This window comes from Sceloporus occidentalis, unplaced genomic scaffold (assembly GCF_023333645.1).
Source record: "Sceloporus occidentalis isolate IW3139 unplaced genomic scaffold, rSceOcc1.0.p SCAF_107, whole genome shotgun sequence".
NCBI lineage: Eukaryota > Metazoa > Chordata > Lepidosauria > Squamata > Phrynosomatidae > Sceloporus > Sceloporus occidentalis.
This window is the reverse complement of record NW_028317087.1, coordinates 1,679,728-1,703,590: the sequence shown is the minus strand read 5'-3', so window position 1 is coordinate 1,703,590 and position 23,863 is coordinate 1,679,728. Positions and strand designations below refer to the sequence as shown.

At 37.2% G+C, this 23,863-nt stretch overlaps 1 protein-coding gene across 1 annotated transcript in view; it reads right to left on the bottom strand.

The window, feature by feature from the left end:
* LOC149283254 (atrial natriuretic peptide-converting enzyme-like) overlaps positions 1–23,863 on the bottom strand; it is a 79,395-nt gene that overhangs the window by 34,141 nt on the left and 21,391 nt on the right. Inside the window, exons 4-6 of the mRNA XM_089497793.1 lie at positions 20,055–20,465; positions 16,558–16,768; positions 7,994–8,175 (exon numbers count right to left, since the gene is read on the bottom strand). Of these exons, the coding sequence (XP_089353919.1) occupies positions 7,994–8,175; positions 16,558–16,768; positions 20,055–20,465 (804 nt within the window). The remainder of the gene's footprint in view (positions 1–7,993; positions 8,176–16,557; positions 16,769–20,054; positions 20,466–23,863) is intronic.

The window sequence follows — 23,863 nt, the reverse complement described above, 5'->3', positions numbered from 1 at the left end:
CAATTGACCATCAGGAAGCTTATAATGCTGGCTTCTACTGACGGTGGTAGGGGAGTCTGCAGTGACAGGAGATGTTTCTGCTGCTGTGAAAGACACCTAATGCACAGATACGTCCTAAGACACAACTTTGTGGACATGCTTGTTCATCTATAGCACAATGAAGTGGTTAGATATACCATCTTTACATCAGGAAAAACTGTCAGACTAGATGGGCCATATGGTTTTTATCTGCTGTCAAGCTATATGTTTGCAATATCACTTTTTTTCTAATATTAATGCACGTCTTCTTGAGGCAAAGGAATTTACATATATTTATTTCATCTACAATCTACATGTACGCATATTTATAATCACTGGCTACAAACCAGTAGCTACAAATGTATTAAGATACCACAGTGTGTGAATTGCATGTGTGTTAAACATATAAGGGACAACCATTTCACAAGCACCTGATGGAATTTCAGTCCCAGCTTGTTATAAATAAGGCTATGGACCATCTTTAGATAAATGCATAATATTTACATGTCGTGTCCTCCTATATTTTATTCATTGGTAACATTTGGAATCTTTTCACATCAATTTTTTCTATGACTTAGATTTCATTTATTCTATTTATTTTAAACACTTCATAGATACTTCGTAAAATTGTTCCTAAATAGTATGTATAGATTGACAAAAGGTATTATATAATAACATTATACTTAAATATAGCTCATGCACAATAATATACGTAATCTTGCTAAATTTTATCAATATCCGACACTTCTATTGTAGATTTATTTTAGTCTTTGTTACAGTAAATATGACTGCATATTTAAAACTGTTTGTGCCAACAGGGCTTGGGCAGAATTCTAGAAGGAGTTATTGTAGAAGCCTCAACTTTAAGCAGGCGGACACTACCAACGCTCACTTGTTTAAGTCAATTTCAGAAACATTATATGTAATGACATACATGAGGCGTCAATGTCACAACTTACTTAACGCGTCATTGGAAAAAAACTGTGCAGAAATAAAAATTTTTCAAGGCATTTAAAGAGTTGATTTACTATTTACTAAGAGAGCAGCGTTACCTAAAATGACTCTGTAAAAGAGCACTGCTTGAAACATCTCTCTGTATTACATAAGCTACCAGATAATTTTTACAGTTAAATTAATTATTGAGATTGGGTCAGTTACCATTAATCCACAAATGAATACAACTGTCTACGTACTCCAAATGTTACCCAAAAAATGTTAACAATACACAATGTGTGAGACCAGTGATGTACGGTGTTTCTTTACCCAGAAACCAGAGACTAAACACTCCTGGCTTTTTAGCACATTTTGTATTTACTGCCTTCTTTCAGCACAAAATGTTCCAATACTTATTTTTTAAAGTTCTTTTTATGTATTTTTCTTACCAAGAAGTACTTATGTGAAACTACTTTGACATGAAAGAGTTTAATGGCGCAGTCAGTGATCTGTATCTAACATAAAGTGCAAAGTGTTACCCAGACTATCCTAAAATGTTCTCATAATGATTTCCCTGTATTTATCACTGATGACAAGTGTTATTTTGTTATTAGAGTTTTATACAAGAGTTGTTATTGGTATTAGATGTATCAGCTATTTTGCACACATTCATTTATCAGATTTTTTCCATGTAGTTTGAAAGCATTTTGCAATCTGGAAACTAATGTTTTTGTTTTATTTCATATTTTGCTTAATTAAATGTATAATAGTATCTTGCAGCATGCGTTCACCATGCGACACCCAAAATAGATGGAAGCTGCATAATAATCGTCAACCCAGGAAGTTGAAGGAGAACTGAACAGAGATCACTTTTCAATATAAAGTGCTAATCCCATTAAGCTTCTCCTGTAAAATTGGCTTGTTCTGGCCCTCCATAATGCAGAGTAATATCAGGGACTGGAGACACACTCTGTTATTAGGAAATCTTGGCGTATTGTCCAACAAAGCACTCAAGTCCCAATAATATGCTAACACTACAAAAAGTTGCAAACCATTGTATGATCTGGCAGCCACAGCATTGCTGTAACGTCTTTGGTTTACGCTCAGCTAGCCTTAATAAATCGCTACAAAAAACTGCAAATAGATCTGTCTGATCTAAAAGCTTTGACTGTTGGTCAAAAGACAGGTGCTCAGACTGTAGACCAGTTCTCCAGGATGCCACATATCTTCATATACATGATGAAAGAAATAAATTCTAACATTTGAATCTTACTACTCGTCATAAATGTAAGTTTTCAGTTAACTTGTAATCTGTCAACCTGCAGGTACCTGTCCCACATACACCAACACACAAAACCACAAACCACATTTGGATATAAAGGATTCCAAATTTAGTGCAACATAAGACACCACAGAGTGTGAATTGCATGTGTGTTATATATATAAGGGACAACCACTTATATCTGGTTGACTTATAACACAAGCACCCAGTCCAAACGTGTTATAAATGCATTCATTTATATAATATTTACTACAAGTTGTTTCCTTCTGTATTTTATTCATTGATAACATATGGAACCTTTCCCCACTCAATCTTGTCATTGACTTAGATCCATGTTATTCTATTTATTTTAAATACTTTGCAGATACTTCTAAAACCTAGGTTCCTAAATAGTATGTATATGTTGACAAAAGGTATTATAATAACATTATATTTAAATATAGCTCATGCACAATAATGAACATAATCCTGCTAAATGTTATCAATCTATGACACTTAATATGACTGTATATTTAAAATAGTTTGATTTGATATTCAACTGCACCTACTTGACTGTTAAATAATAATAAATAATAGAATTCCAGGAAACCAGTACTATTCTTTTAACTCAATTATTACTTCTTCTACAAATAATTGTTTTTCATAGCAATAAACGTGAAACTTCTCTTCACAACATATGTATAGACCCTTAACTAAATACTAATGTTTTCATTTATAAGATCTGGAAGTATGCCCAGAGGGCATTTATCATAGCTTGATTTTCTTTGGTACTTTATAGCATTCAAAAGGGTCTATGGCAGACCTGGGCAAAGCACGGCCCGCGGGCCACATCCGGCCCGCTGAATAGCTCGGACCGGCCCGCAAAGAGTGTCCTGGTGACTCACCAATGAGTCCGGTGTCCCCCCCCGCCCCGGTCACTTACCTTAAACTCCTGTGTTGGAAGCGTTTGTCTCGGGTGCCGGCGCTTTACGCTGGGCGCCGGCATATGACGTCAGACGCCGGCGATCAGCAGTGAAGCGCCGGCACCCGAGACAAACGCCTCACGCTTCCAACACAGGAGTTTTAGGTAAGTGACCGGGGCGGGGGGGGGAGATCCTGAGAAGGGGGGGTTAGGGAGTTAGAGGGGAGATACTGAGAAGGGGGGGTTAGGGAGTTAGAGGGGAGATACTGAGAAGGGGGGTTAGGGAGGGAGGTCTTACTGTGTGTGTGTGTCTTACTGTGTTTGTGTGTGTGTGTCTTACTGTGTGTGTGTGTATCTTACTGTGTCTGTGTGTGTCTCACTGTGTCTGTGTGTGTCTTACTGTGTCTGTGTGTGTCTCACTGTGTCTGTGTGTGTCTTACTGTGTCTGTGTGTGTCTTACTGTGTCTGTGTGTGTCTCACTGTGTCTGTGTGTGTCTTACTGTGTCTGTGTGTGTCTTACTGTGTCTGTGTGTGTCTCACTGTGTCTGTGTGTGTCTTACTGTGTCTGTGTGTGTCTTACTGTGTCTGTGTGTGTCTTACTGTGTCTGTGTGTGTCTCACTGTGTCTGTGTGTATCTTACTGTGTCTGTGTGTGTCTCACTGTGTCTGTCTTACTGTGTCTGTGTGTGTCTTACTGTGTCTGTGTGTGTCTCACTGTGTCTGTGTGTGTCTTACTGTGTCTGTGTGTGTCTTACTGTGTCTGTGTGTGTCTTACTGTGTCTGTGTGTGTCTTACTGTGTTCATAGCTTATTCAGTTATTGTAATAAATATTTTAGCCCATTTTTTAGCTCAAAATATTTTTTCCTTTTTTTTCTCCTCTAAAATCTAGGTGCGTCTTATCAGCAGGTGCGTCTTATAGAGCGAAAAATACGGTATGCACTCCGAAGCCTTGTTCATTTTGTTCACTTCTGTGCTGTGCTAATAGTTATTCAGGCCTTACTTATTCAAGCACCTCTACCAATGACGTAGGCTTGAATAACTTTATTAAACAGCACATAAGTTAACAAAATGGACAAGGCTTCGGAGTTTGTAGTTTGTAGAGGTCTGGCCCTCTAAAACCATTCCAATTTCTCATGTGGCCCCATGGGAAAATTAATTGCCCACCCCTGGTCTATGGCAAGAATGTTTTCAGAGAAGACATAAAATGCCCCTGGAAAAAGTCCAATCTGAAACGAAGTGCTATTTAAAATAAAAACATACTTAGATATACATTTACTACGTGTTCTGAGTAGTTCTTCTTCTTGTATTTTGTTAATTATTGTTTTCATGCTTTCTTTTGTTTACAACTATGCCATAAAACAAATTTGGGAAATCCAAAAAAACAGATAAAACAAATATTAGATTAATTCTTTGCAGACATTTTTAACGGAGAAAGTTTTTTTTCCATGGCAGCTGCTCAATAGCTGAAACATAGACACATTAATGAAATTATTAGAAGATCTTGCATAGCTGAACCAGCAGTTAGAGACACACATCTCACATTTAGACATTTTGGCATGATTCAAGTCATCTGTCTACCATGTCTTTCAGTTCAAACATTCAAAATCAAATAATAATTTAACAATACTTAACAATTACTTCTTAGAGATCCAACAGTAGAAGACATGGCCTGTCTAATGCTGCATTTAAATACATACAAGTAGGTCAGTAGCACAAATCCTGGTATTACTTCCAATTGCTGGTGGGTTCAGTTCTGAACTCATCTGCACCCTGTCTATGCCAACACAGAGGTGAAAGTAATATGATGCAGTGGTATAGGACAGGGCTGAACAAACCCGAGCCCCAGGTAGCCCCAGGTAGCCCCAGGTAGCCATGGCGCCTAGAAACCACTTCCTGGAGCTCAGGTTTTTGCAGGGTTGCCATCATAAATCCGGCACCCTATGCTTTCCTGCGGGGTGTGGTGTAAGTGAAGCTACCAGCGGGGTAACTTAAAGTATGCCCAGGGCCGGCCCAAGACATAATGCCGCCTGGGGGGGGCGGCATTTTAAACTTCGCCAACGCCATTATCTACCCTCCCTATTATCTACCCTACCCCCCCTTTGTACTTACCTTTAAACAGTCCTGTGGCAAGTCTCCCTGCTCGGTCTCGGTGCTGGCTTGTAATGCTGAGCGCTGGAAATGACATCATCTTCCGGCGCTCAGCATTACAAGCCGGCACCGAGACCGAGCTAGAGGGCTCACAGAAGAGAGAGAGAGGGGTGCCGAGCGGGTACTGACAACTTGGTAAGCGAAAACCACTCGGCGCCCTCTCTCCTCCGCTAAAAAAAAAAAAAGCGCTTGGGGCGGAAAAGTGCCACCTGGGGCAATTGCCCCACTCTGCTCCATTGTAGGGCCGGCCCTGTGTATGCCACTTGCCTTACCGCACCCCTGCAGAAAATTCACAATGGTAGAAAATAGGCAGTGGCGTGGCTGGGCAACAGGAGGTGAGAGAGGGAGAGAGCGGGAGTATTTTATGTGAGTGTGTGTATAGTATAGTGTCAATCAACATGTATATGTATAGTGCTGGAGTCAGTTTGTGTGTATACTGTAGAGTCAGTGTATATGTGTGTAAATGTATGGTGCTGGAGTCTGTGTGTATAATGTAGTGTCAGAGTCATTGTGTATATATATATATATAGTATGTATAGTCTGTGAGTGTGTGTATAATGTAGTATTAGTGTGTATGTGTGTATATGTATAATGCAAGAGTAAGTGTGTGCATGTGTATAAGAGTGTGGTGCTAGCGTGTACGTTGTTGTTTATGTTACAGTGTGTCCTTAGCATGAGCGTGTATGTCAGAATACAGTGTTACAGTGTGGTTATTACTGTATAACATTATTCGTATTAGCATGTGTGTACATGAGTGAAGGATGTTAGCAGATTATCCATGAGTGCACCAGAGACACCTAGAGTTTCGGAAAACACATACGCACATGCCTAGTGTGCCTAATGTATAATCCGCCAATGACCTACCTTCATGTTTTAATAATTAAGTATTAGACTACAAGCCTGTGAGAATGCTACAATATAAGATTATATTATGTTACGTACATTATTTTGTGTTTATGGTGCAAGACAACAAGCACTGCACAGAAATTTCCAGTTTGGTTCTGGGCAATTGTCACAAATACAGTTTGTTAGAAACTTTTTCTTAATTTGGCAAAAATTATTTTGTCTAACACTACACATTGCAAAAGTGTATCCACAGTTTTTTACACTGTTGGTAAGTAAAAGCAGAAGATCAGCCTAACCTTTCATAAGAAGAGGTTCCAAAACCTGTATTACAATACAGAGCAAATATTCCATTAAGACTCAACTTTATCTGCAAAGGCTAGTCAAATGTTCCAAACATTGGCCCGGCTAGGATTTCATTTAGACTTTTAAACCATTTTAAAGCATAACACCAAAACGGAGGCACTAATACAGCCATTTCCATCTATAATTCTAGTCAAGAAAATTGTATCCATCAACAAAATATATATCAAATTGGTACGATAACAACACGTTTTTAGCTCACACTGGCTAGGTAAGATTTTGTTTATTAGGGAAGAAAGATAATTTGTAGCCTTATGAGGACCAATAGGGTTTTTGAGCAAATATAAAAAACATTCAATTTAGCCAATGTCAAAACAAACATAGTTAAGTATCTTATGATCATTTAGATACATTTAATTAATGTGTGTTATTTTTACTTAATGCCGACAGTTCAAAAAGGTCAAAAGAACACTTTGGCAGTAAAGACTAATGGTGTTTGACCGTAGTTGCATTTTAAGCTTCCTATGTCATAGATTGAAAATGAGAATAAATATTTATACACTGAACTTCACAAAGAACCTTTTTTTTGCATTTTCCAAATTACAAAAAAACATAACCACCTATATACACCAGTGGGTTGAAGGATAGTACAAACTGTTTCTATGTGATCCACTTACCTGAATTTCACAAATAAGATGCATTGTCTTTTTCTCTGATTTCTTTTTCTGATTATCAGCCTTTGTAATGTTGATGAAAATCATGTGACGTTTATATGGGGAAGAACACTAACAGAAGAATACACGAAATATGTGCACTCAGGAGGAGGCATCCCAAGCACTCGAATTTGTAGACCACAGTCAGTAAGCACAACCCTTAATTGATTCTGGCCGGTACCAGCTCCCCCATTTTTCTAGATGTGTTAGGCAGAAGCCTATATTCGACTCCACCTATAGCGAGGAGTGTATCAAGTGCATTTTGAGAGCTCCTATAGTGAAGGACAGTGGTAGAAGGCTTGTCTTCTCAAATGTCATGGTGAGGTTATGTGCACTCAATTAACTTAACAACATAAATTATTATGGTAGCCCCCTACTAATTTTCTTAGGTCATGGGAAGGGTGACCACAGCATTCCTAAAATACTGAAAATGTTATCTATATTATTTCAAGAAAATGTTTGACCTAAAGGTTAACACATCCTTTTTTTATATATATTCCGAGGCTGCCAAAAGGCCTATTAAAACCGGGTAACTGAAAGCTCCAAAATATAACCATTATATTATTAGCATGGGAATCAAATCTAGAAATGACATGTATATGTAACAACTGAAGACGAGACATGTGAGGATCTGAAATCTTATGCAATTCTTATGTAACATCTTTTGCTACTTAATAAAAAGGTCATACACATTCACCGCGTTACGCAGGCCTATGCCGCTGCTACTACTACTATACGCCTCAGTGTTTCAAGGAAGTTGGAATGGCGGGGTAGCCTATGCTGTAGTTGTTTTAGATTTACTTATTGCAACATAATCCATTATTTTAGTAATTAAAAGGTATATATTGCATACATTGCTTTCCTTTCTCTTGCTGCGGAGAATAACACACTCGGCTTGTGTTGTTATTGTCTGTTTTGTTCAGAAACTGGGAGCATCTCAGGAACTCTGGCCAGGAAGAATTCACCATCTCAAGCACTGGTTCACAACCTTCTTGCGCAGCCTCACAGAATGATCTGCACGGCAGGAGGGTATAACTGTGGACAGAATCATCACAGGACATGTGTAAGATCTCAATGAAGCACAACTGCAATGCAAACAAACATTTCACTTCACAAAAATAACATTGGAAAACTATTTTGTTATGATTTATTGTATAAGACATTATTATATACACTATGTGAAAATTATGTGGAAACCCCATAATTATTGAGTTTAGGTGTCAATTATGAGTGTATAGTATAGAATACAAGGTTTTTGGTTTTTTTTATTCACTCTATCCCATTTTCCTAAAATATCGAGATGTCCCTCTGGTGGGTAAGTGCACATGGACATGTCAAGTATGGATTAAATATCATATTCTATCTATAACCCAACCTCCATAATTGTTGTATAATTGCACTCACTGCAGAAATGAACATGTATCAGTTCAGAGGTGTCCAAATCCTATTTTATAAACATGAAATGTAAAGGTTCCAAATTGTTAACTCATCTTTAAGTCAACATTATTTCTTATGTGCAGCCCTGCTTAATACGATGGCTCTATTTAAATCAATACATAATACTAAATAATATTGTACCTCATTCTATCTGTTATGTGGGATCTCTAAAAATAACTTGAGAGTTAAGAAGTTGAACAGTAGAGGTGTTGGAAGATTATTAGCACCCTGCTCGCTACAAACAATGATAACAAATAATCAGCCGATACTTTTGTCATCTTTCTTCAACACATTAGCAATTACTGCCAGGACAGGCTACTGTACATAATCACCTCTTAGAAAAGAACCAAGGAGTATACAACCTGGAAAGCACTTTCTTCTTTATTATTACTGCGCTATTGCTATTAGGCTTCAGTGGAGAACCAATTACTCATGTAAGAACAAAATGCTTTTAATCTTGAATGCATGTGATATAGAGTAAACCTTTTTCAGTGAAGTGCAGAACAATTAGCTATTCAAGATGACAAAAATGCAAAATATTCAGTAAGTGATGAGAGGCTGGGGACTCAAAAAGATTATTGTTTTTCGTGAAACATGTTTTTACCGCACAACCATTAGGGCCACTAGGCATTTGGCAGAAATTGGGTGACAGGGTGCCATTTGCCAGTATGGGAATGCACAGGAGGTGCTGTAGGCAAATCCAGGTGGTGATCTGGCAAGAAAAAGATCAGCTAAAACATGAGGGGACACAGGCATAGATGCACAGGACTAGTGACAGCACCAAACATAGCTTGTAATAGAGTGAGGAATAAGTCTCACGTGGGAGTCATGCAATGTTCAACTTCTTACCATGATACCTCTCTATAGACAAGTCCTATCACTAATCCTTCCCCAAAAACGAATTAAACACCCGACAACAGCATGTCTACTGGGCACAAATCTCTCAAGTGTCCCTCATTAGGGATGGCTAGCCCAAATATACTTTTATATGGCAAACTGAGGCGTGAGAAGACGTAAATACATGAGGCATTAAATTCAGCTAAGGCAGTCCAAATCGCCAAGTTAAATGTGCTTCCCTGAAGACCTTCTTTTCTAAGAGTTTAGAATATTAGGTAGATGAGAAAAAGTGTTTATAAATAAATACATAATTTTTGCCAATCCTATTGAGCCAAATGGACAAATTGACTTGGTAAGTCGTGTTCTGACATCATAGCCAGGCTTATTAAGTCTTTTAGGACTTAGATCATTAACGGGTGCAAAATTCACTTATTATTATTATTATTATTATTATCTTTTATTTATATAGCGCCAACAGTTTACGCAGCGCTTAATACAATACATAAATTCAAGGGATATGACAAGACAAGAATTGACAGACTAAGACAAACCGATACATTTGGTGGAGAGAGCCCTGCTCGCAAGCTTACAATCTACTCACTAGGCTGTAGGTTCACAGTAGGTGGTCTGGTTACAGGGATTTTTAGCCTGTTGAAGCCATGTTACATTGCAAACCCTGCAACTCTGCTGCTTATTCAACTCATATTGACGCTACCCAAAGAGGATTGTTACAGAAACTCTATAAGCTCTACAAAAAAGGCCTACTCGTGTCAGAGATACAGCCCCAGAGCTCCCTAGCTATCCACCTCATCTATAAATGGCTGCTCATAAAAGGAGACAATGGTTGAATAAAGATAAAAAAAAAGAAAACGCATTACCTAAGTCTGAATTCCTGCATACACACTCTTATTAAACTAAAAAGAATTGATTTGGCATTAACCATGGCAGAACCACGCTGTGACTAAACTGGTGTTCTCTAGAACCCACTCAAGATTTTTTTTCTGTTTTTGCTCTTCAGCATTTTTCCTGCCAATTGCGATTGCAATTCCCCAGATCTATACAAGTCCAAGCATTTATTAGAACATGGTTGATAGATCATAATCTGCCCCCCCCCACACAATTATATACTGTCATAAAGGTTATGAGCAGGGAACTGTAAGCATATTTAAAAAAAAAAATCAAATAGGAATTTGGAAATCAAAGTTAAATGTGCAAAATGGAAAAAATATGTTATATATTTATTTGCTCTATAACAATAAGTTGTTTTTAATAATGGAAAGAACTATTAAAATAGCAGCCCCACTAAAGAAAAATGCATTTTAAATTACTACCATCACAATGCATAGATGTCAGGGAGAAGAAGCAATATGATAGGACATATTTCTTTCTGCTTATTATATGTATGTCGTAAATTGTTTTAACCCCTTAAGGACAATGGGCGGTCCCTAAACCCATTGAAAACATGTACGGGCTTTGCCATTAAGGGGTTAATAATTGGTCTCTTACAGGAGACTAATTCAGTTTTAGTAGACAGTTGGTATATATATATATTTGCACAAATATTTAAAACTTGTAGATTTACAATTCTTAGAGCGACATATCCCGAGACAGTCTCTTAATGAGTCCTGTGTCCCTGGAATTCTGGTTCTATGACCAGTGCACTGCCTCTACTCAATGAGCTCCCTAACAGACCTACAAACACTATGATGGGAATCTGTAAAGTTTATTTTTACTATGCATAATTTTTACCTACAAATGTATTGCATATTGTATTAATATTAGTACTAGTATTATAATAGTAGTATAGTAGTATATGAAAAGATGTGAGTGTTACTTAATGACAGTTGTTTGGGAAAGTGATTATGACATTTTAAAGAAGAATAATATATTTGACTTGCACAACTTAATCTGTAAACACATTTTCTGCTGCTTACATACACAATAGAGGATGTAAGAGTTCCAACAGAAACACAGCAAACATGCAGAAATGCCTGGTAAGGTTTTGAAAAGAGTATAAGGCAATTCTGGAGGCAGAGTGGCAAATAGGGGGTCAAAAGGCATATCATGGGGCACAGTGGCATTTAGAGGGTTAAAAGGCATATTTTTCTCAATCATAGCTTTTATTAAAAAAAAATTGTTCACATAATTTACATGAATTAACATTTACTGGTAAAACTTTTTTCCTATAGGGTCGTCTTATATTCAGGCTTTTTCCTTTTTTTTCCAAAAATTAATATTCAGATTTTGGGGGGTCGTCTTATAATCAGGGTCATCTTATAATCGCGCAAATACGGTACACAAAACCTTTTTTGCTGAATAGCAGGTGTTTTTTCTGCCTCTATGTCTAGGTAACCCACTCTAAACAGTCTGCTGTTTCTCCCCTGCTGGTGGGGGAAGGGTGAAGTGGCAATGTTTAATACAGGGTGCCTCTGTAAAACTTAAATAAACTATCATTTATCATGATGGATTTAATGGACTTTAACAAGGTTTCACATTCAGTAGTGGACAGGCATTTGTATATTGCTGGTACACAGCTTGCGAGTGCAATCAACACAGATAAAACACCCTTGCTTCTATCACATACTTCGAGCTGCTGAACGATACAAGTATTTTTCATGAAATTCAAATTTCCCCTTGAAATTACTTTTAAAGTAGCAATTATTGAGATCTGTTGCTATTTTAAAATAGTCAATTAAATGCTGGGCTATTAAATATTACTAGCAGGGGGTTTGATATTTCCACTATCCTGACCAGCAAATGGAAAACAAACGGCAAGTTAAAATGCCATTCCCCTCTATTTATATCATTAGGTGTGCTAGCAGCTTCTTCCTTGGTGGATATTTCGGTGCAATTTTTCCAGATCCATTTATAATTAACTCAAGCATTCATTTTTTCCAATTATATTTATAATTAATGCGGATATAAGCTTAATAGATCTTACGTTAACACAAATGTCAAACAAAATTACATTGTAATCATTTCTTTGCATAATGCATTTTAAAAAGCAAATTGGGGTTTTGGGGCTGAAACATTAAAAAGTTAAAGGATATGTTCACAGACAGTGAACAGGTTACATCGCCAGTAGATGGGAATTATCCAAAGAACATGGGATCAAATATCACGAATAGATAGTATAAAAGTTGGGGCCAAATTGTGTTCCCTGCAAAGAGCCTGGTTGATCAGTCATGAGATGTTACAGGGTTATTGCGACAAAATGTTAATACTTCTTGTTATGTCCTGTCTACCCATATTTTACACCGCTATGGAATATGATGGTGCTATATAAAACAATAAATAATAAGAATAATTCCCAGGGTTAGTCCTCTCAAACTGTTACCCCCATGTCCCTTATGGAAGACAGGACAGAGCAGGTTGAACTGGTTAGGCAGGGCCAGCTAGACACAGATGTGGAGTCACCAGTCTACGAGAAATAGCAGTGTGAGAGTGAAGTGACCCAAACACCAGTCCCCAACCCAGGGATCACAGGAAGCCCTGGAAGCCCCAGAATCAGCTCAGGTATATAAAAGCCCCCAGGTAAAAGTTGGGGAGCTTCCATGTATGGTTATTCCCCCCCAATACTCCCCATGTCAGCACTTTCCTATTGAAAGGACACTCACGGAAAGTGACCAAAAGTTCAAACACTCAGGGGATGGATTCGAATTCCAAATAGATCTATGGAGGATGACAAAATGTGGTCCTTCATTCCTGCATCCTTCAAGGCACAAAGTGGTGAGCGTAAAAGGTCCTGTTGCTCTGCTTACAACATACTCTTATTACTGCGTGGTGTTAAAAACACTTTTATTACCTTCTAAAAGAATGACTTTACCACTGTTCCAGAGGTTTCTCCTCCCCTTCCATAGGTTTTAAAAGATGGTAAGGGGGGAAAAGATCACAAGGTGAACTGGATGGAACACGACAACCCGCTCAACAACTCAAAGATCAAAAGTCTTCCCGACAACCTTGAAATCAGATGTATTGCTTAATATGAAGCTATGCATCAATATAAAACCCCCAAGTTTTAACACAAGTTTACTGAAATGTGGTTTGGATGAAATCAAAGTTTGGCACTTCATCACTTTAATATAGTGATAAATCTTAACGGGCCACAGTTCTAAACCAAGGAGGTTTGATTTAATAGACTAGTTAAGGTGAAAGAGCAACACAGAAAAGTTCACTAAGTCTGAGCTGCATTTAGATTTTTAGAAAGACTTCTAATAAAATGACTTAAGTGGGATTCACCCAGTTGTTAATCTTGCCAAAGTGTTAAGAGTTCTAAAATAGTTCTTCCCTCCTTTTTCTAATATGTCCTGAAAACTCCCTCAATGTGCATGACGAAGAATATACACACAGATAACATAACACTAATGTACTAATGCATAACACTCTGTTTTTTGAAAAGTAAAAAAAAAAAGAAATGAACATCCTCTTGAACTAGCAAGATTTATGCCTGTAAGAGTTGGTTCCATCAAGGAATGTTTTATGTTTTATAGAGTCTCGTTTGAGTCCATCACGTCTACTAAGCATTTGCTTGGTTTTACAAACTCAGTTTTGTAAACATATCTGAGTGGCACATTCCTAACATTTTAGGTCAGCAATTTAAACTGATATTTTCATTCAAAACAAATAAAAAAATATGGTTATAGGGACGAGGAAAAGACGGAGGAGTCTGATGCTTTAGTTTTATAAAGAAGTAAAAAAATGGCTATTTCAAACAATATACCGTGCTGGATAATTTAAGGCCCTGATCCATGACATATGAGGTTGGTGGTAACTGCAATCAGTAATGTATTAAGATCTACAAGTTAGCCGTCCCGCTTTATAAGACCTCAATGTAAACATACAGCCAGTCTCCTATGAGCCTTTAAACTTTGCTAAATCATTTATCAGACACATAACAGGCAGAATTCATTTTATTGAACTAAAACTCACAATGATAAGGGGCATAATTTTAGGTAGTTGTAGCTCCCTCTGATCCATCATATACCTAATGAATTCAAACTTACATCCAAGTTGATGGCATCCACCACTAACCTTACTTGCGCACAGGGACCGTTCAAGGTTTTTAGGAACCCCCTCAAAAAAATGCAGGGCCCATCAATAAAAAAATCCATAGGAATGTAAAATAATAATGATATACCATATTGATTATTCTTTCTAAAAATGCTACCTACAAACTAGTGCTCAGTTTGAATACTTGAAGGTCAATAATTGGCATGCTGTGAAATGCACTGCAGTGTATGCAAAACGTATAAAATAATAAAAATAATAATATAAATATAAATAATAATATAAAAATAATAACATTGGGGACTGGAGCGTCCTTTAAAGCAAGCAGAGGAAGGACGCGTGGGGGGCCTGGTCACTGGACCTTATTTATTTGGTATCACAATCCTATTCCTGGGCACATTCTAGTTCAGGATGGTGATGGTTTATAGTCTGGCTGTGGAAGGCTGCAATTTTCCCAGCTGCGTATCGTATTTTTGTATCTTTTTTCCCCATATTAGGCAGTTTTTACGACTACTTTGTATTTACTTGATCTCCATGGTTACTTGGTACATTTGTGTAACCTGCAACATGAGAAAACTCTGTCTTTTACAGCCCGAGGAATTATATCACATCTGTTCTAACTGCATGCATTCCCAAACTTTGCAATACACATAATGGTGTACAGATGTGACAGTTTATTATCTGTACAGAATCCTTCTCAGAACCAGTTTACAAAGTAAACAGATACAGAATACAATCCAGCCTTTGGTTAGTAAAGCAAACAGTGACCGCTTAACACACACTGTGTAAAATGTCTTTACTTTTCCTAGAATAATTTGGGGTTTTTAAGAGGGAGGTTAGGAAAAATATGGACTGTTGATCAACAAAGAATATTTAACCAAGAATATTTATAAATATTTATCTGTATGTGTTTCAAATTAAAATAGGTAGACAATGCTGAGTATAAAAATGTTCTTAGAGACAATAGGGTTATGTCTAAAAAGCAGGGATACGCAAAGTGGTCAAAGACACCATTGTCTGTGGCAAGGGTTGTGAAGATCCACAGAGCATCTTTAAATGTCCACCACAAACCACAGTAAATGTCCACCATGAGCAATGTTGGTGCCTACCACTGGTAAAAAGAGACTCTTATAAGAAAAGTGATCTTAGCATCCAATGTAATCATTCACACTTAAAAACAGACTAACACATCCTCTAACACTCACTAGCTGTAACACACACAGACACGCAAACACTCACTATAACACACAGAGACATATCACCTCTTCCATTTTCACACACATTCACTCACTCATTTAATCAAATACTCAATTACTCACCTTGCACAATTTCTGAGCCTATTTTTAGGCCATCACATTACATGACCTCTCTAAACCCCTGGCTCTGGGACTGGGTCGGCCCTAAACTGGACCTCAGGCTGGCCCTGTTTAGAGAATTAAGACCAGGACTGTAGGTAACTGGCCCCCTGCCCAGCCCCATGCTTGCTAACATTTTAAAACTAAGCCAATACCTACCACCATTAATAAGATACCCATTCCCTCCCCCCACAATCACTGATTTAAGAAGCACAAAAAACAGCTCTAAATAAAACCAATATGAAACAACAGGAAAAAGGTAAAATAGTTGCTATTTTTTGTGACTGCTGACAATGAGTAAAAGTAGCATTGACTTCATTGCTGCCATGATATCATGTGAAAAGGTAAATCAGGCCATCCTACAGTGTGGGCATTCGGACACTTTAATGCATCCCCATTTAAATTATTGTTTTTTGGCCCTTTCATAAAAGGATTCTGCAGAGTCTGCCTCCTTATCCTGGAGCTGCAGCTTTACCTAAAGGCAAGTCATTTTTTTAAGAGTGCAAACTTGTGAGCAGGACCCTGTTTACCTAATGCATTAGTTTGTCAATTGGCATATTCTTTGACTGTACGTATTGTACATAAATTGTTGGCGCTATATAAATAAAAGATAATATTAAATATTCATACAGGTACATAATACATATTAAGCTACTTACAAAGTTTGATGTGTGGGGTTATATAAGACACTAGACTGTTCCTTTTAATTGTGAGATCTAGAATATTTAGTCCAGTGTTTAGCAGTGAGTACAATCAAATACATATTAGTGTTCCCGCGTACCTGTCATCGCCATGACTGATGCATTCCGGGAGAGCCAGGCTACAGCCAAAAAGCATGATGTGCTGATAGCAGCTGAGGCGGTTTAGATAGCTGAAGAACTTGAGAAACATTTCCATTTCAATGCTCTTGACGAACGAATACACTGATTTTGAGACCGTGTTATTGTATGGCAGCATTTGGCATTGGCTGTATGAGATGTTCACACAGGCATCTAAAAATAAATAAAAAAAGGTCATCAGCAGTGCATTTTCCCAATATTTAATAGTAAATACAGAAATATACCAATTGATGGTAGATAAGAACCATTTGGCCCAACTAGTCTGCCCATTTATCCAGATAGTCTGCCCATTTATCCAGATGTAGAGACTTAGATCTTGATCAGTCCTTGGTCTTGTCTCAGATTTGGGATAGCCTTATGCTTATCTCAAACACTTGTAAATGTCCTCACTTTATTGGTCTCTAAGCCTCTGCATAACTTTTTGCAGAAATCTAAGAATTCACCTACAATGGTTTACATTTAAGCAATTTAAGTATCAGAAAATAGAAAAACACTCCACAAAGTAAATCTGTGCTACCTACCTATAGGTAAAATGTTACCAGTTATCTCCAGTCTAGAGACTTAATTTTGCTACAAAATGTGGAAATGCAGACTAAACAGAATGATTCAACCTCATTCAATGACCAAAAGCATAACCAAAGCTGGCAGAGGACAGTCCAGCAGGACCATTAACTCCCTCATGACCGGACTGTTTTCAAACATGTTGTACCCTTTGTGATAATGGCTGTTTTAAAATCTCTGTGGTGTTTGTGCTATAATTTCTGTAGATAAAATTTTTATGATATCACGTAATGTATTATAAAAATATAATGCTAATATGCTAAATAATGCTAAATAAAATAATAATAATGAAAAAAACATGCTAAGTAAGTAGATTTTAATATTTGTCCTGAGTTTAAAAATACCCAAAATTTTTTTGTTATTTATAGGGCAATAAGTAGCATATTGTTATTTTTTAATGGCGTAAAATGCCACGTTACTTTTTTTTCTTTTGCTTTTTGCTTGGAACTGGTTAGTTCCCCTTATGTTGTCATGGTAACATCACTGAAGTCTTTACTATTTGTAAATGTTATTAAATTTTTATATACCTTAACTACTTTTAAATTGCATCTCCTGCAGGGCATTTAGCTGGTTCTAGGGAAAGGGGCAAATGCATTTGGGGGGATTCTGCAGCATCCTCCCATGCATTTGCAAAATAGACCACGTGGAAATTTAAAGAGACTACACACCTATCATATGTATTAAAGTGCATATAATGGCTGGAATGCTTATTTCAATTTCCACATTTTGTGACAAAGGAATTGCAATGTGAGAGCCAATATAAATTAACCTGATTTTATGATTGGAGGGGTACACATGGTAACCCCCTCATATAATGAGAGATTCAACTAGATAAGTAGAACTATTGCGAACATATTTTATTCTTCTTGTGAGCATCTAGGAACCCCTATTTTTAAATCAAACCAAATTCTAGACTCTGCTAGAACATTGCCATACTGAGACTGAAATACAAAACTTCTAGATTGAAGAACACAACTCACTATCAGTGCTACTTAGTAAAATGAGCATATTTCAGCCTTTCACTTTCACTCATACTCTAGATGTCCAGAAGACCTGTAATTTGCACACTATTGTAAATAAAATTGACCTCTAGCGTCTTAATTCTTAAACCCCCACACTTATACCGAGTGATTTGACTATAAATTGACGTACCATTGAAATAAGGTCAGACATTTCTACTCTAACTTAGCACTTTCTATCCATAAACCACGTGTCAGCTGATCTCTTAAGAACAGAGTAAATTGATATATTCGATTCCCAATTAAATCCTACATGGTTTAACAGATTGAATGTATTTTTATAAAATTAGCTGTAACAATATCATGGCATTGAGTATTCTATGTGTGAAGTACAAGCATTTCAACGTACATTACTTCTTAGATTACATGATGCATCTATTTAGTATTTAATGGAAACTACATTTTCATGGCATTCATACATGAAAGAGATACTTCTGGAGATGAAAATACCACATATTTCAAAATGAAAAGCAGTGATGGGTTACAGATGAGTTGCAATTAACCAACATATTCCAGCATATTGAATTGTCTGTTTGGTGATGATAATTACAATGTCTTGATTTTCTATAATTATTGTAAATTATTGTCTTATTTTAACTACAGAACCATCTTTATATACACAGCTTTTGCAGTAAAAACTATGGGAACGTTATAAATCCAAATTTATCCTCTGAATTAAGTTAATTGTTCATGGTGATTTCAGGGCTATTACAGATGCACAATGTTCTGGAAGCAGCTGGTGGGAAAGGAAGGTGAACGCTGGATTTGTGCACAATAGGCAGGATGGTCCGGGGGATATGTGTCTCTTATTTGTTTGTACAATGTAACTTTTTTATATTTTTACTTTTTTAACATTTTATGAGAGGCAAGAAAGTGCTTCCACTAAAATACAGGGAGCTTTTCCTGTGCCTGCTTGCATCAGGTCTCGCTAGACCCTCTGGAAACCTGAAGCGAGGCAGTTCTGGAGCTGGCTGGAGGTGAGTACCGCACAATGCAAAGAAGAAGAGACATTCAGCTAAATGAATCTCCGATGAGGCTGAAGATGAAAAAGCATCAAATGCATAGAATGGATTCTAATGAACTCCTCTCTGATCAACTTGGATGCAACACGTGTAAAATATAAGGTAACACTCATCTATTTTATGCATCAAAGTGCATATGATGGCTGGGATGTACCTTTAAATTACATTTAAAGATCGATCATTTCTGTAGTGCCTACCACTTTCCACAGTACATCAGGCGCTCAAATCGACAGAGATAAACCAATACATAAGTTAGAGAGTGCCTCCTTAACAGCTTAAAAGCTACAAACCATATCGTAGCAGCTAAGCGGAATTACCTGCGCAACTTCATCCACTTGGATGCGATTAGAGACAATACCTATTTAAAATCAACACAAATGCTAGACCTCGATAGACCATTGCCATACTGAGAGTTAGACACACAATCTCAGTTGGAAAGCATAATTAATAATAACAATTATCGAATTATATATAATTAAAGTTGAAAAGCGCCAGGTTCTAGACTTTCTCTAGAATCTTTCCCAATCTGCCTGTGTCGCCTATTTTACTTTGCAGCCATTACCCGCTCTAAATCAATAATTAATTCTCTTGAATCGTTTTTTCTCTTAAATACTTATGTAATGGGACATGACGCCCTCTTCTCCCTGTCGTTTACTATCAAAATAGTTAATAAGGTGAGGTATAAAACATTTATGTACAGCTGAGGGATGTATATACTAACAATAGCTTTTAATTCAGCATTATATAGAATGTGTGATATATAACCATACACATATATGAGCTAATTTAATTTATATCACAAGGCATACATGCAATATATCAACATACTGCTCTTACCTTCCCTGACTACAAATTGAGGCCCAATTGGTTTCACAGTCGGAGACATGGTGGCGTCACTCAGCAATGGCGTGGTCCAAACGCCCGTGCTTTCCAATAGGTTGGCGTCATGCTCTTTGGTCAGTGTCACATTATGTCTTGAGCGTTTATAATCTACTGTGGTATAAGGAAAGGGGTATAAGGGATCCTGCTGGGGAGTGTCTTTTATTTCACTAAAGTTGGTAGGGCTTTGGTCAGCTACAACAGCAGAAGTATTCCAGAGTGCGGGATGGGGTTCCCAGTCTTTCATTAATGTCCCTTCTGATGCATTGTCATCCATCTTTATGAATGGAATGTCAGGAGATCCCATTCCAATAGTGTTGGTTAGCGGATCACTCCTATTAAAGTCAAAACAGTGTCTGTCTATCACACCTATAGGGAGCAAAAACATGATTTATCAGTTATTATCCATGAGAGAAATACATATAATCTATATAATTTATTAATAACTGTTATGTATATTAATTTCTACATCTAGTGCTCACCTTATTTATCTATCTGTATCTATCTGTCTGTTTTTCTGAGATAAATGTACAGATATACATATTCCCGGCATATCATCCAAGCTTTAGTGATAACTTAGCTGCAAACAGTTAAAGCAATTTTCCAGCACAGTTAGTGGCCTATTACATCAGAACTCCACATTATCTACACAGGCTTTCTGCAAGAGCACTTTGTCAGGTTCTGGATCAATAGAATGACTCTAAAAATTGTTTTTCTCCATTTTACTTTACAAAGTATTATGATTGTTACATTATATTACATTGGAACAGAACAAAATAAACAGAATGGCTAAAGAGTGGTACCCAGCTCTGAACCTTACAGAGGCAATTACGCTTATATGTTTTCTTCAAAGATCAATGAAGTCATCGTTGTTCACTGAAACTGTCTGAGAGGTCTCCTGGCAGAGCGTAACATTTGCCTATAGTGACCTATTGCTTACCCAACAACTGTGAAAGAACCTGTTCTGTAAGGAGCATCCAACATCAGTACATATATGCATCGGAACCCTTGTCTGCTAGGAAAATGCTGCCAACCCTTGTTTAGTCCTATTCTACAAATACTAATATTACAATAAACTGACAAATAAATATAAAAACACACACAAAATTGACTAGGAGGAGTAGCTTAATGTTATAAATATAAAAAAACATATCTGTATCTTACTGTAATTACTGAATAACATTTACTGTATGAATATATATATATATATATATATATATACACTGTTATGCTATCAATAACCACTAACTATTGAGTGTAAAGTCAGAGTCCACACTCCTTGTTTTCTGCAATTAACAATATTTATTAAGAGAGGCTAAACAAATTAACAATACATATACAAATTACTTAGTATATGCTGTTACCAAACTATCTATTCATTGATTGAATGGAATTAACAAAGAAACAGCAGGATAAGCCTGTAAACTCAGACTCAGAGAGAGCGAGAGAGAGAGAGAGAGAGAGAGAGAGAGAGAGAGAGAGAGAGAGAGTTGGCAGGACTTTATAAATACAATAAGTCCTCCTTCTGCTGGACACTCCCCTGGTAACCTATCTTCTCCAGTGACCCTTAGAGACCAAGGTGATAGAAAAGGGAAAGGACATTGCACTGGGGGAGGGAGTGGAAGGTGACCAAATGTCCTAACTGATTTGCCATGTGCTCTGCAGAGAAGAATCTCCATTAATGTTTGAGACCATTTTAAGGTCTTGTATAGAGAGGCTTTGCCCATTGGATCTCCGCATCATAACACCATTTCACTTCATTGGCATACAGTTGGTTGTCAATCATGCCTTCCTTTTTACACTTGCTATTATGTTTTCCTGTAAATATTTACTTAATTAAAAAAATACATATATATATATATATATAATGGATCTTTGCTGTAGATCATGTGCATATATTGTTGTCATAGGCTAGAATTTGGCCATTCTGTAAAAAAAAATTAAAATAGAATTGAGAGAACGGTTTGTAATGTATTTGGAGAGGTTTTTAAATCAGCGTTCCATCATTTACTAGGATTTAAGCCAGGAAATTGCCGAGGAAATAACTGCATAATTTGAATATAGTACCGTTACTAAATGTTGTTTGTCAAACAAATACCATTACATAAGTTATGGTGGGTAAAAGGTGATGGAAACCCTTCCACTTAAATTTAAGTGGAAGGGTTTCCATCACCTTTTACCCACCATAACTTATGTAATGGTATTTCTTAGTTACCCCAAGCCTCATACTATTAAGCCAGTATCACAACCTCATGCTGACGAGTCCCATGAAGGACGAAACAGCTGTCCATGAGTGGTGATCTGGCTATTGTACCTCTTTCTGAGTTTTGTCTAAAGGCTGTCTTGTACAGCGGGCAATTACTTTCAAGGAATCCATGTATAAAGTGGATATAGAGGCAAAGGTGATAATTGTTAACCTTGTTTGCATGTGCCTACCCAGAATCCCTTGTGGTTGTGAAAGCACCATGAGATTTCTGAGGGAAAAACAAGCCTTCTGGCTTGTCTGGTGTGTGTAGATGGGTGTTTAATAATACTTCTATTTACCCCTCAAATTTAAGTGGAAGGGTTTCCATCACCTTTTACCCACCATAACTTATGTAATGGTATTTCTTAGTTACCCCAAGCCTCATACTATTAAGCCAGTATCACAACCTCATGCTGACGAGTCCCATGAAGGACGAAACAGCTGTCCATGAGTGGTGATCTGGCTATTGTACCTCTTTCTGAGTTTTGTCTAAAGGCTGTCTTGTACAGCGGGCAATTACTTTCAAGGAATCCATGTATAAAGTGGATATAGAGGCAAAGGTGATAATTGTTAACCTTGTTTGCATGTGCCTACCCAGAATCCCTTGTGGTTGTGAAAGCACCATGAGATTTCTGAGGGATAAACAAGCCTTCTGGCTTGTCTGGTGTGTGTAGATGGGTGTTTAATAATACTTCTATTTGTCAAACAAAGAAATTCTTACTTCTGCACTGATTTATGTGACAGTTGTAGATGTGGTATGTGATATTTAATGTGGATATTTATTTATTTAAAGGGGCAATAATGTCTATTCTTCATGCTGCACCGACTACCAGCTTAAAGAGTGCTGTTAAAAGTACAAACATCGCCGGTTTATATTTCCAGAGAACGCCTCCTGACATCAGCATTCACATGCTCCTGTTTTATATAGTGACTGAATTCCTAAGCATCCATACCATTTATAAAACCTGCCAAAGAGGGTACTAGGTCAGATCACCGAAGGAGATACCCAGTTCGATATAGAATGTTTTCCCATATACGTCAAACCAAACAGTAAAAGTAACAAAAACTCAAACATTTTCCTAAAAGTCTCTTTACACCAATTAGTAAATGTCTCCAAAATATGTGGTTGCACACACAGCCCATGTAGGAGACATTATTGATAAGACACACACAAGAAAGGGTTAAGTTCCTTAAATAATAATAATTAAAAAAAAAAACAATTTAAGGATAAAATAAATATAGTAAACTAGTATGTTCATAGCTAGGAACATCCAGGCTCCGGCTAACCCATGTCCTCCCTCTTACCTGTGCAAGGGCAGGGGCTAGTCACATATGTGGGCATGGGCTAGTCACACTTGTGGGCAGGGGCTAGTCCCAAACATCTTATATTTGTATCGGAGTAGGAGGGGGATTAGGCCAGAAAGTTGGAATGTAGTCTTATGTAATAAAAAAAACAAAAAAAAACATATTGCATTTTCTACTTACTTGTTAACTAGTCACATGACCAAAGACTGCTTCCTCT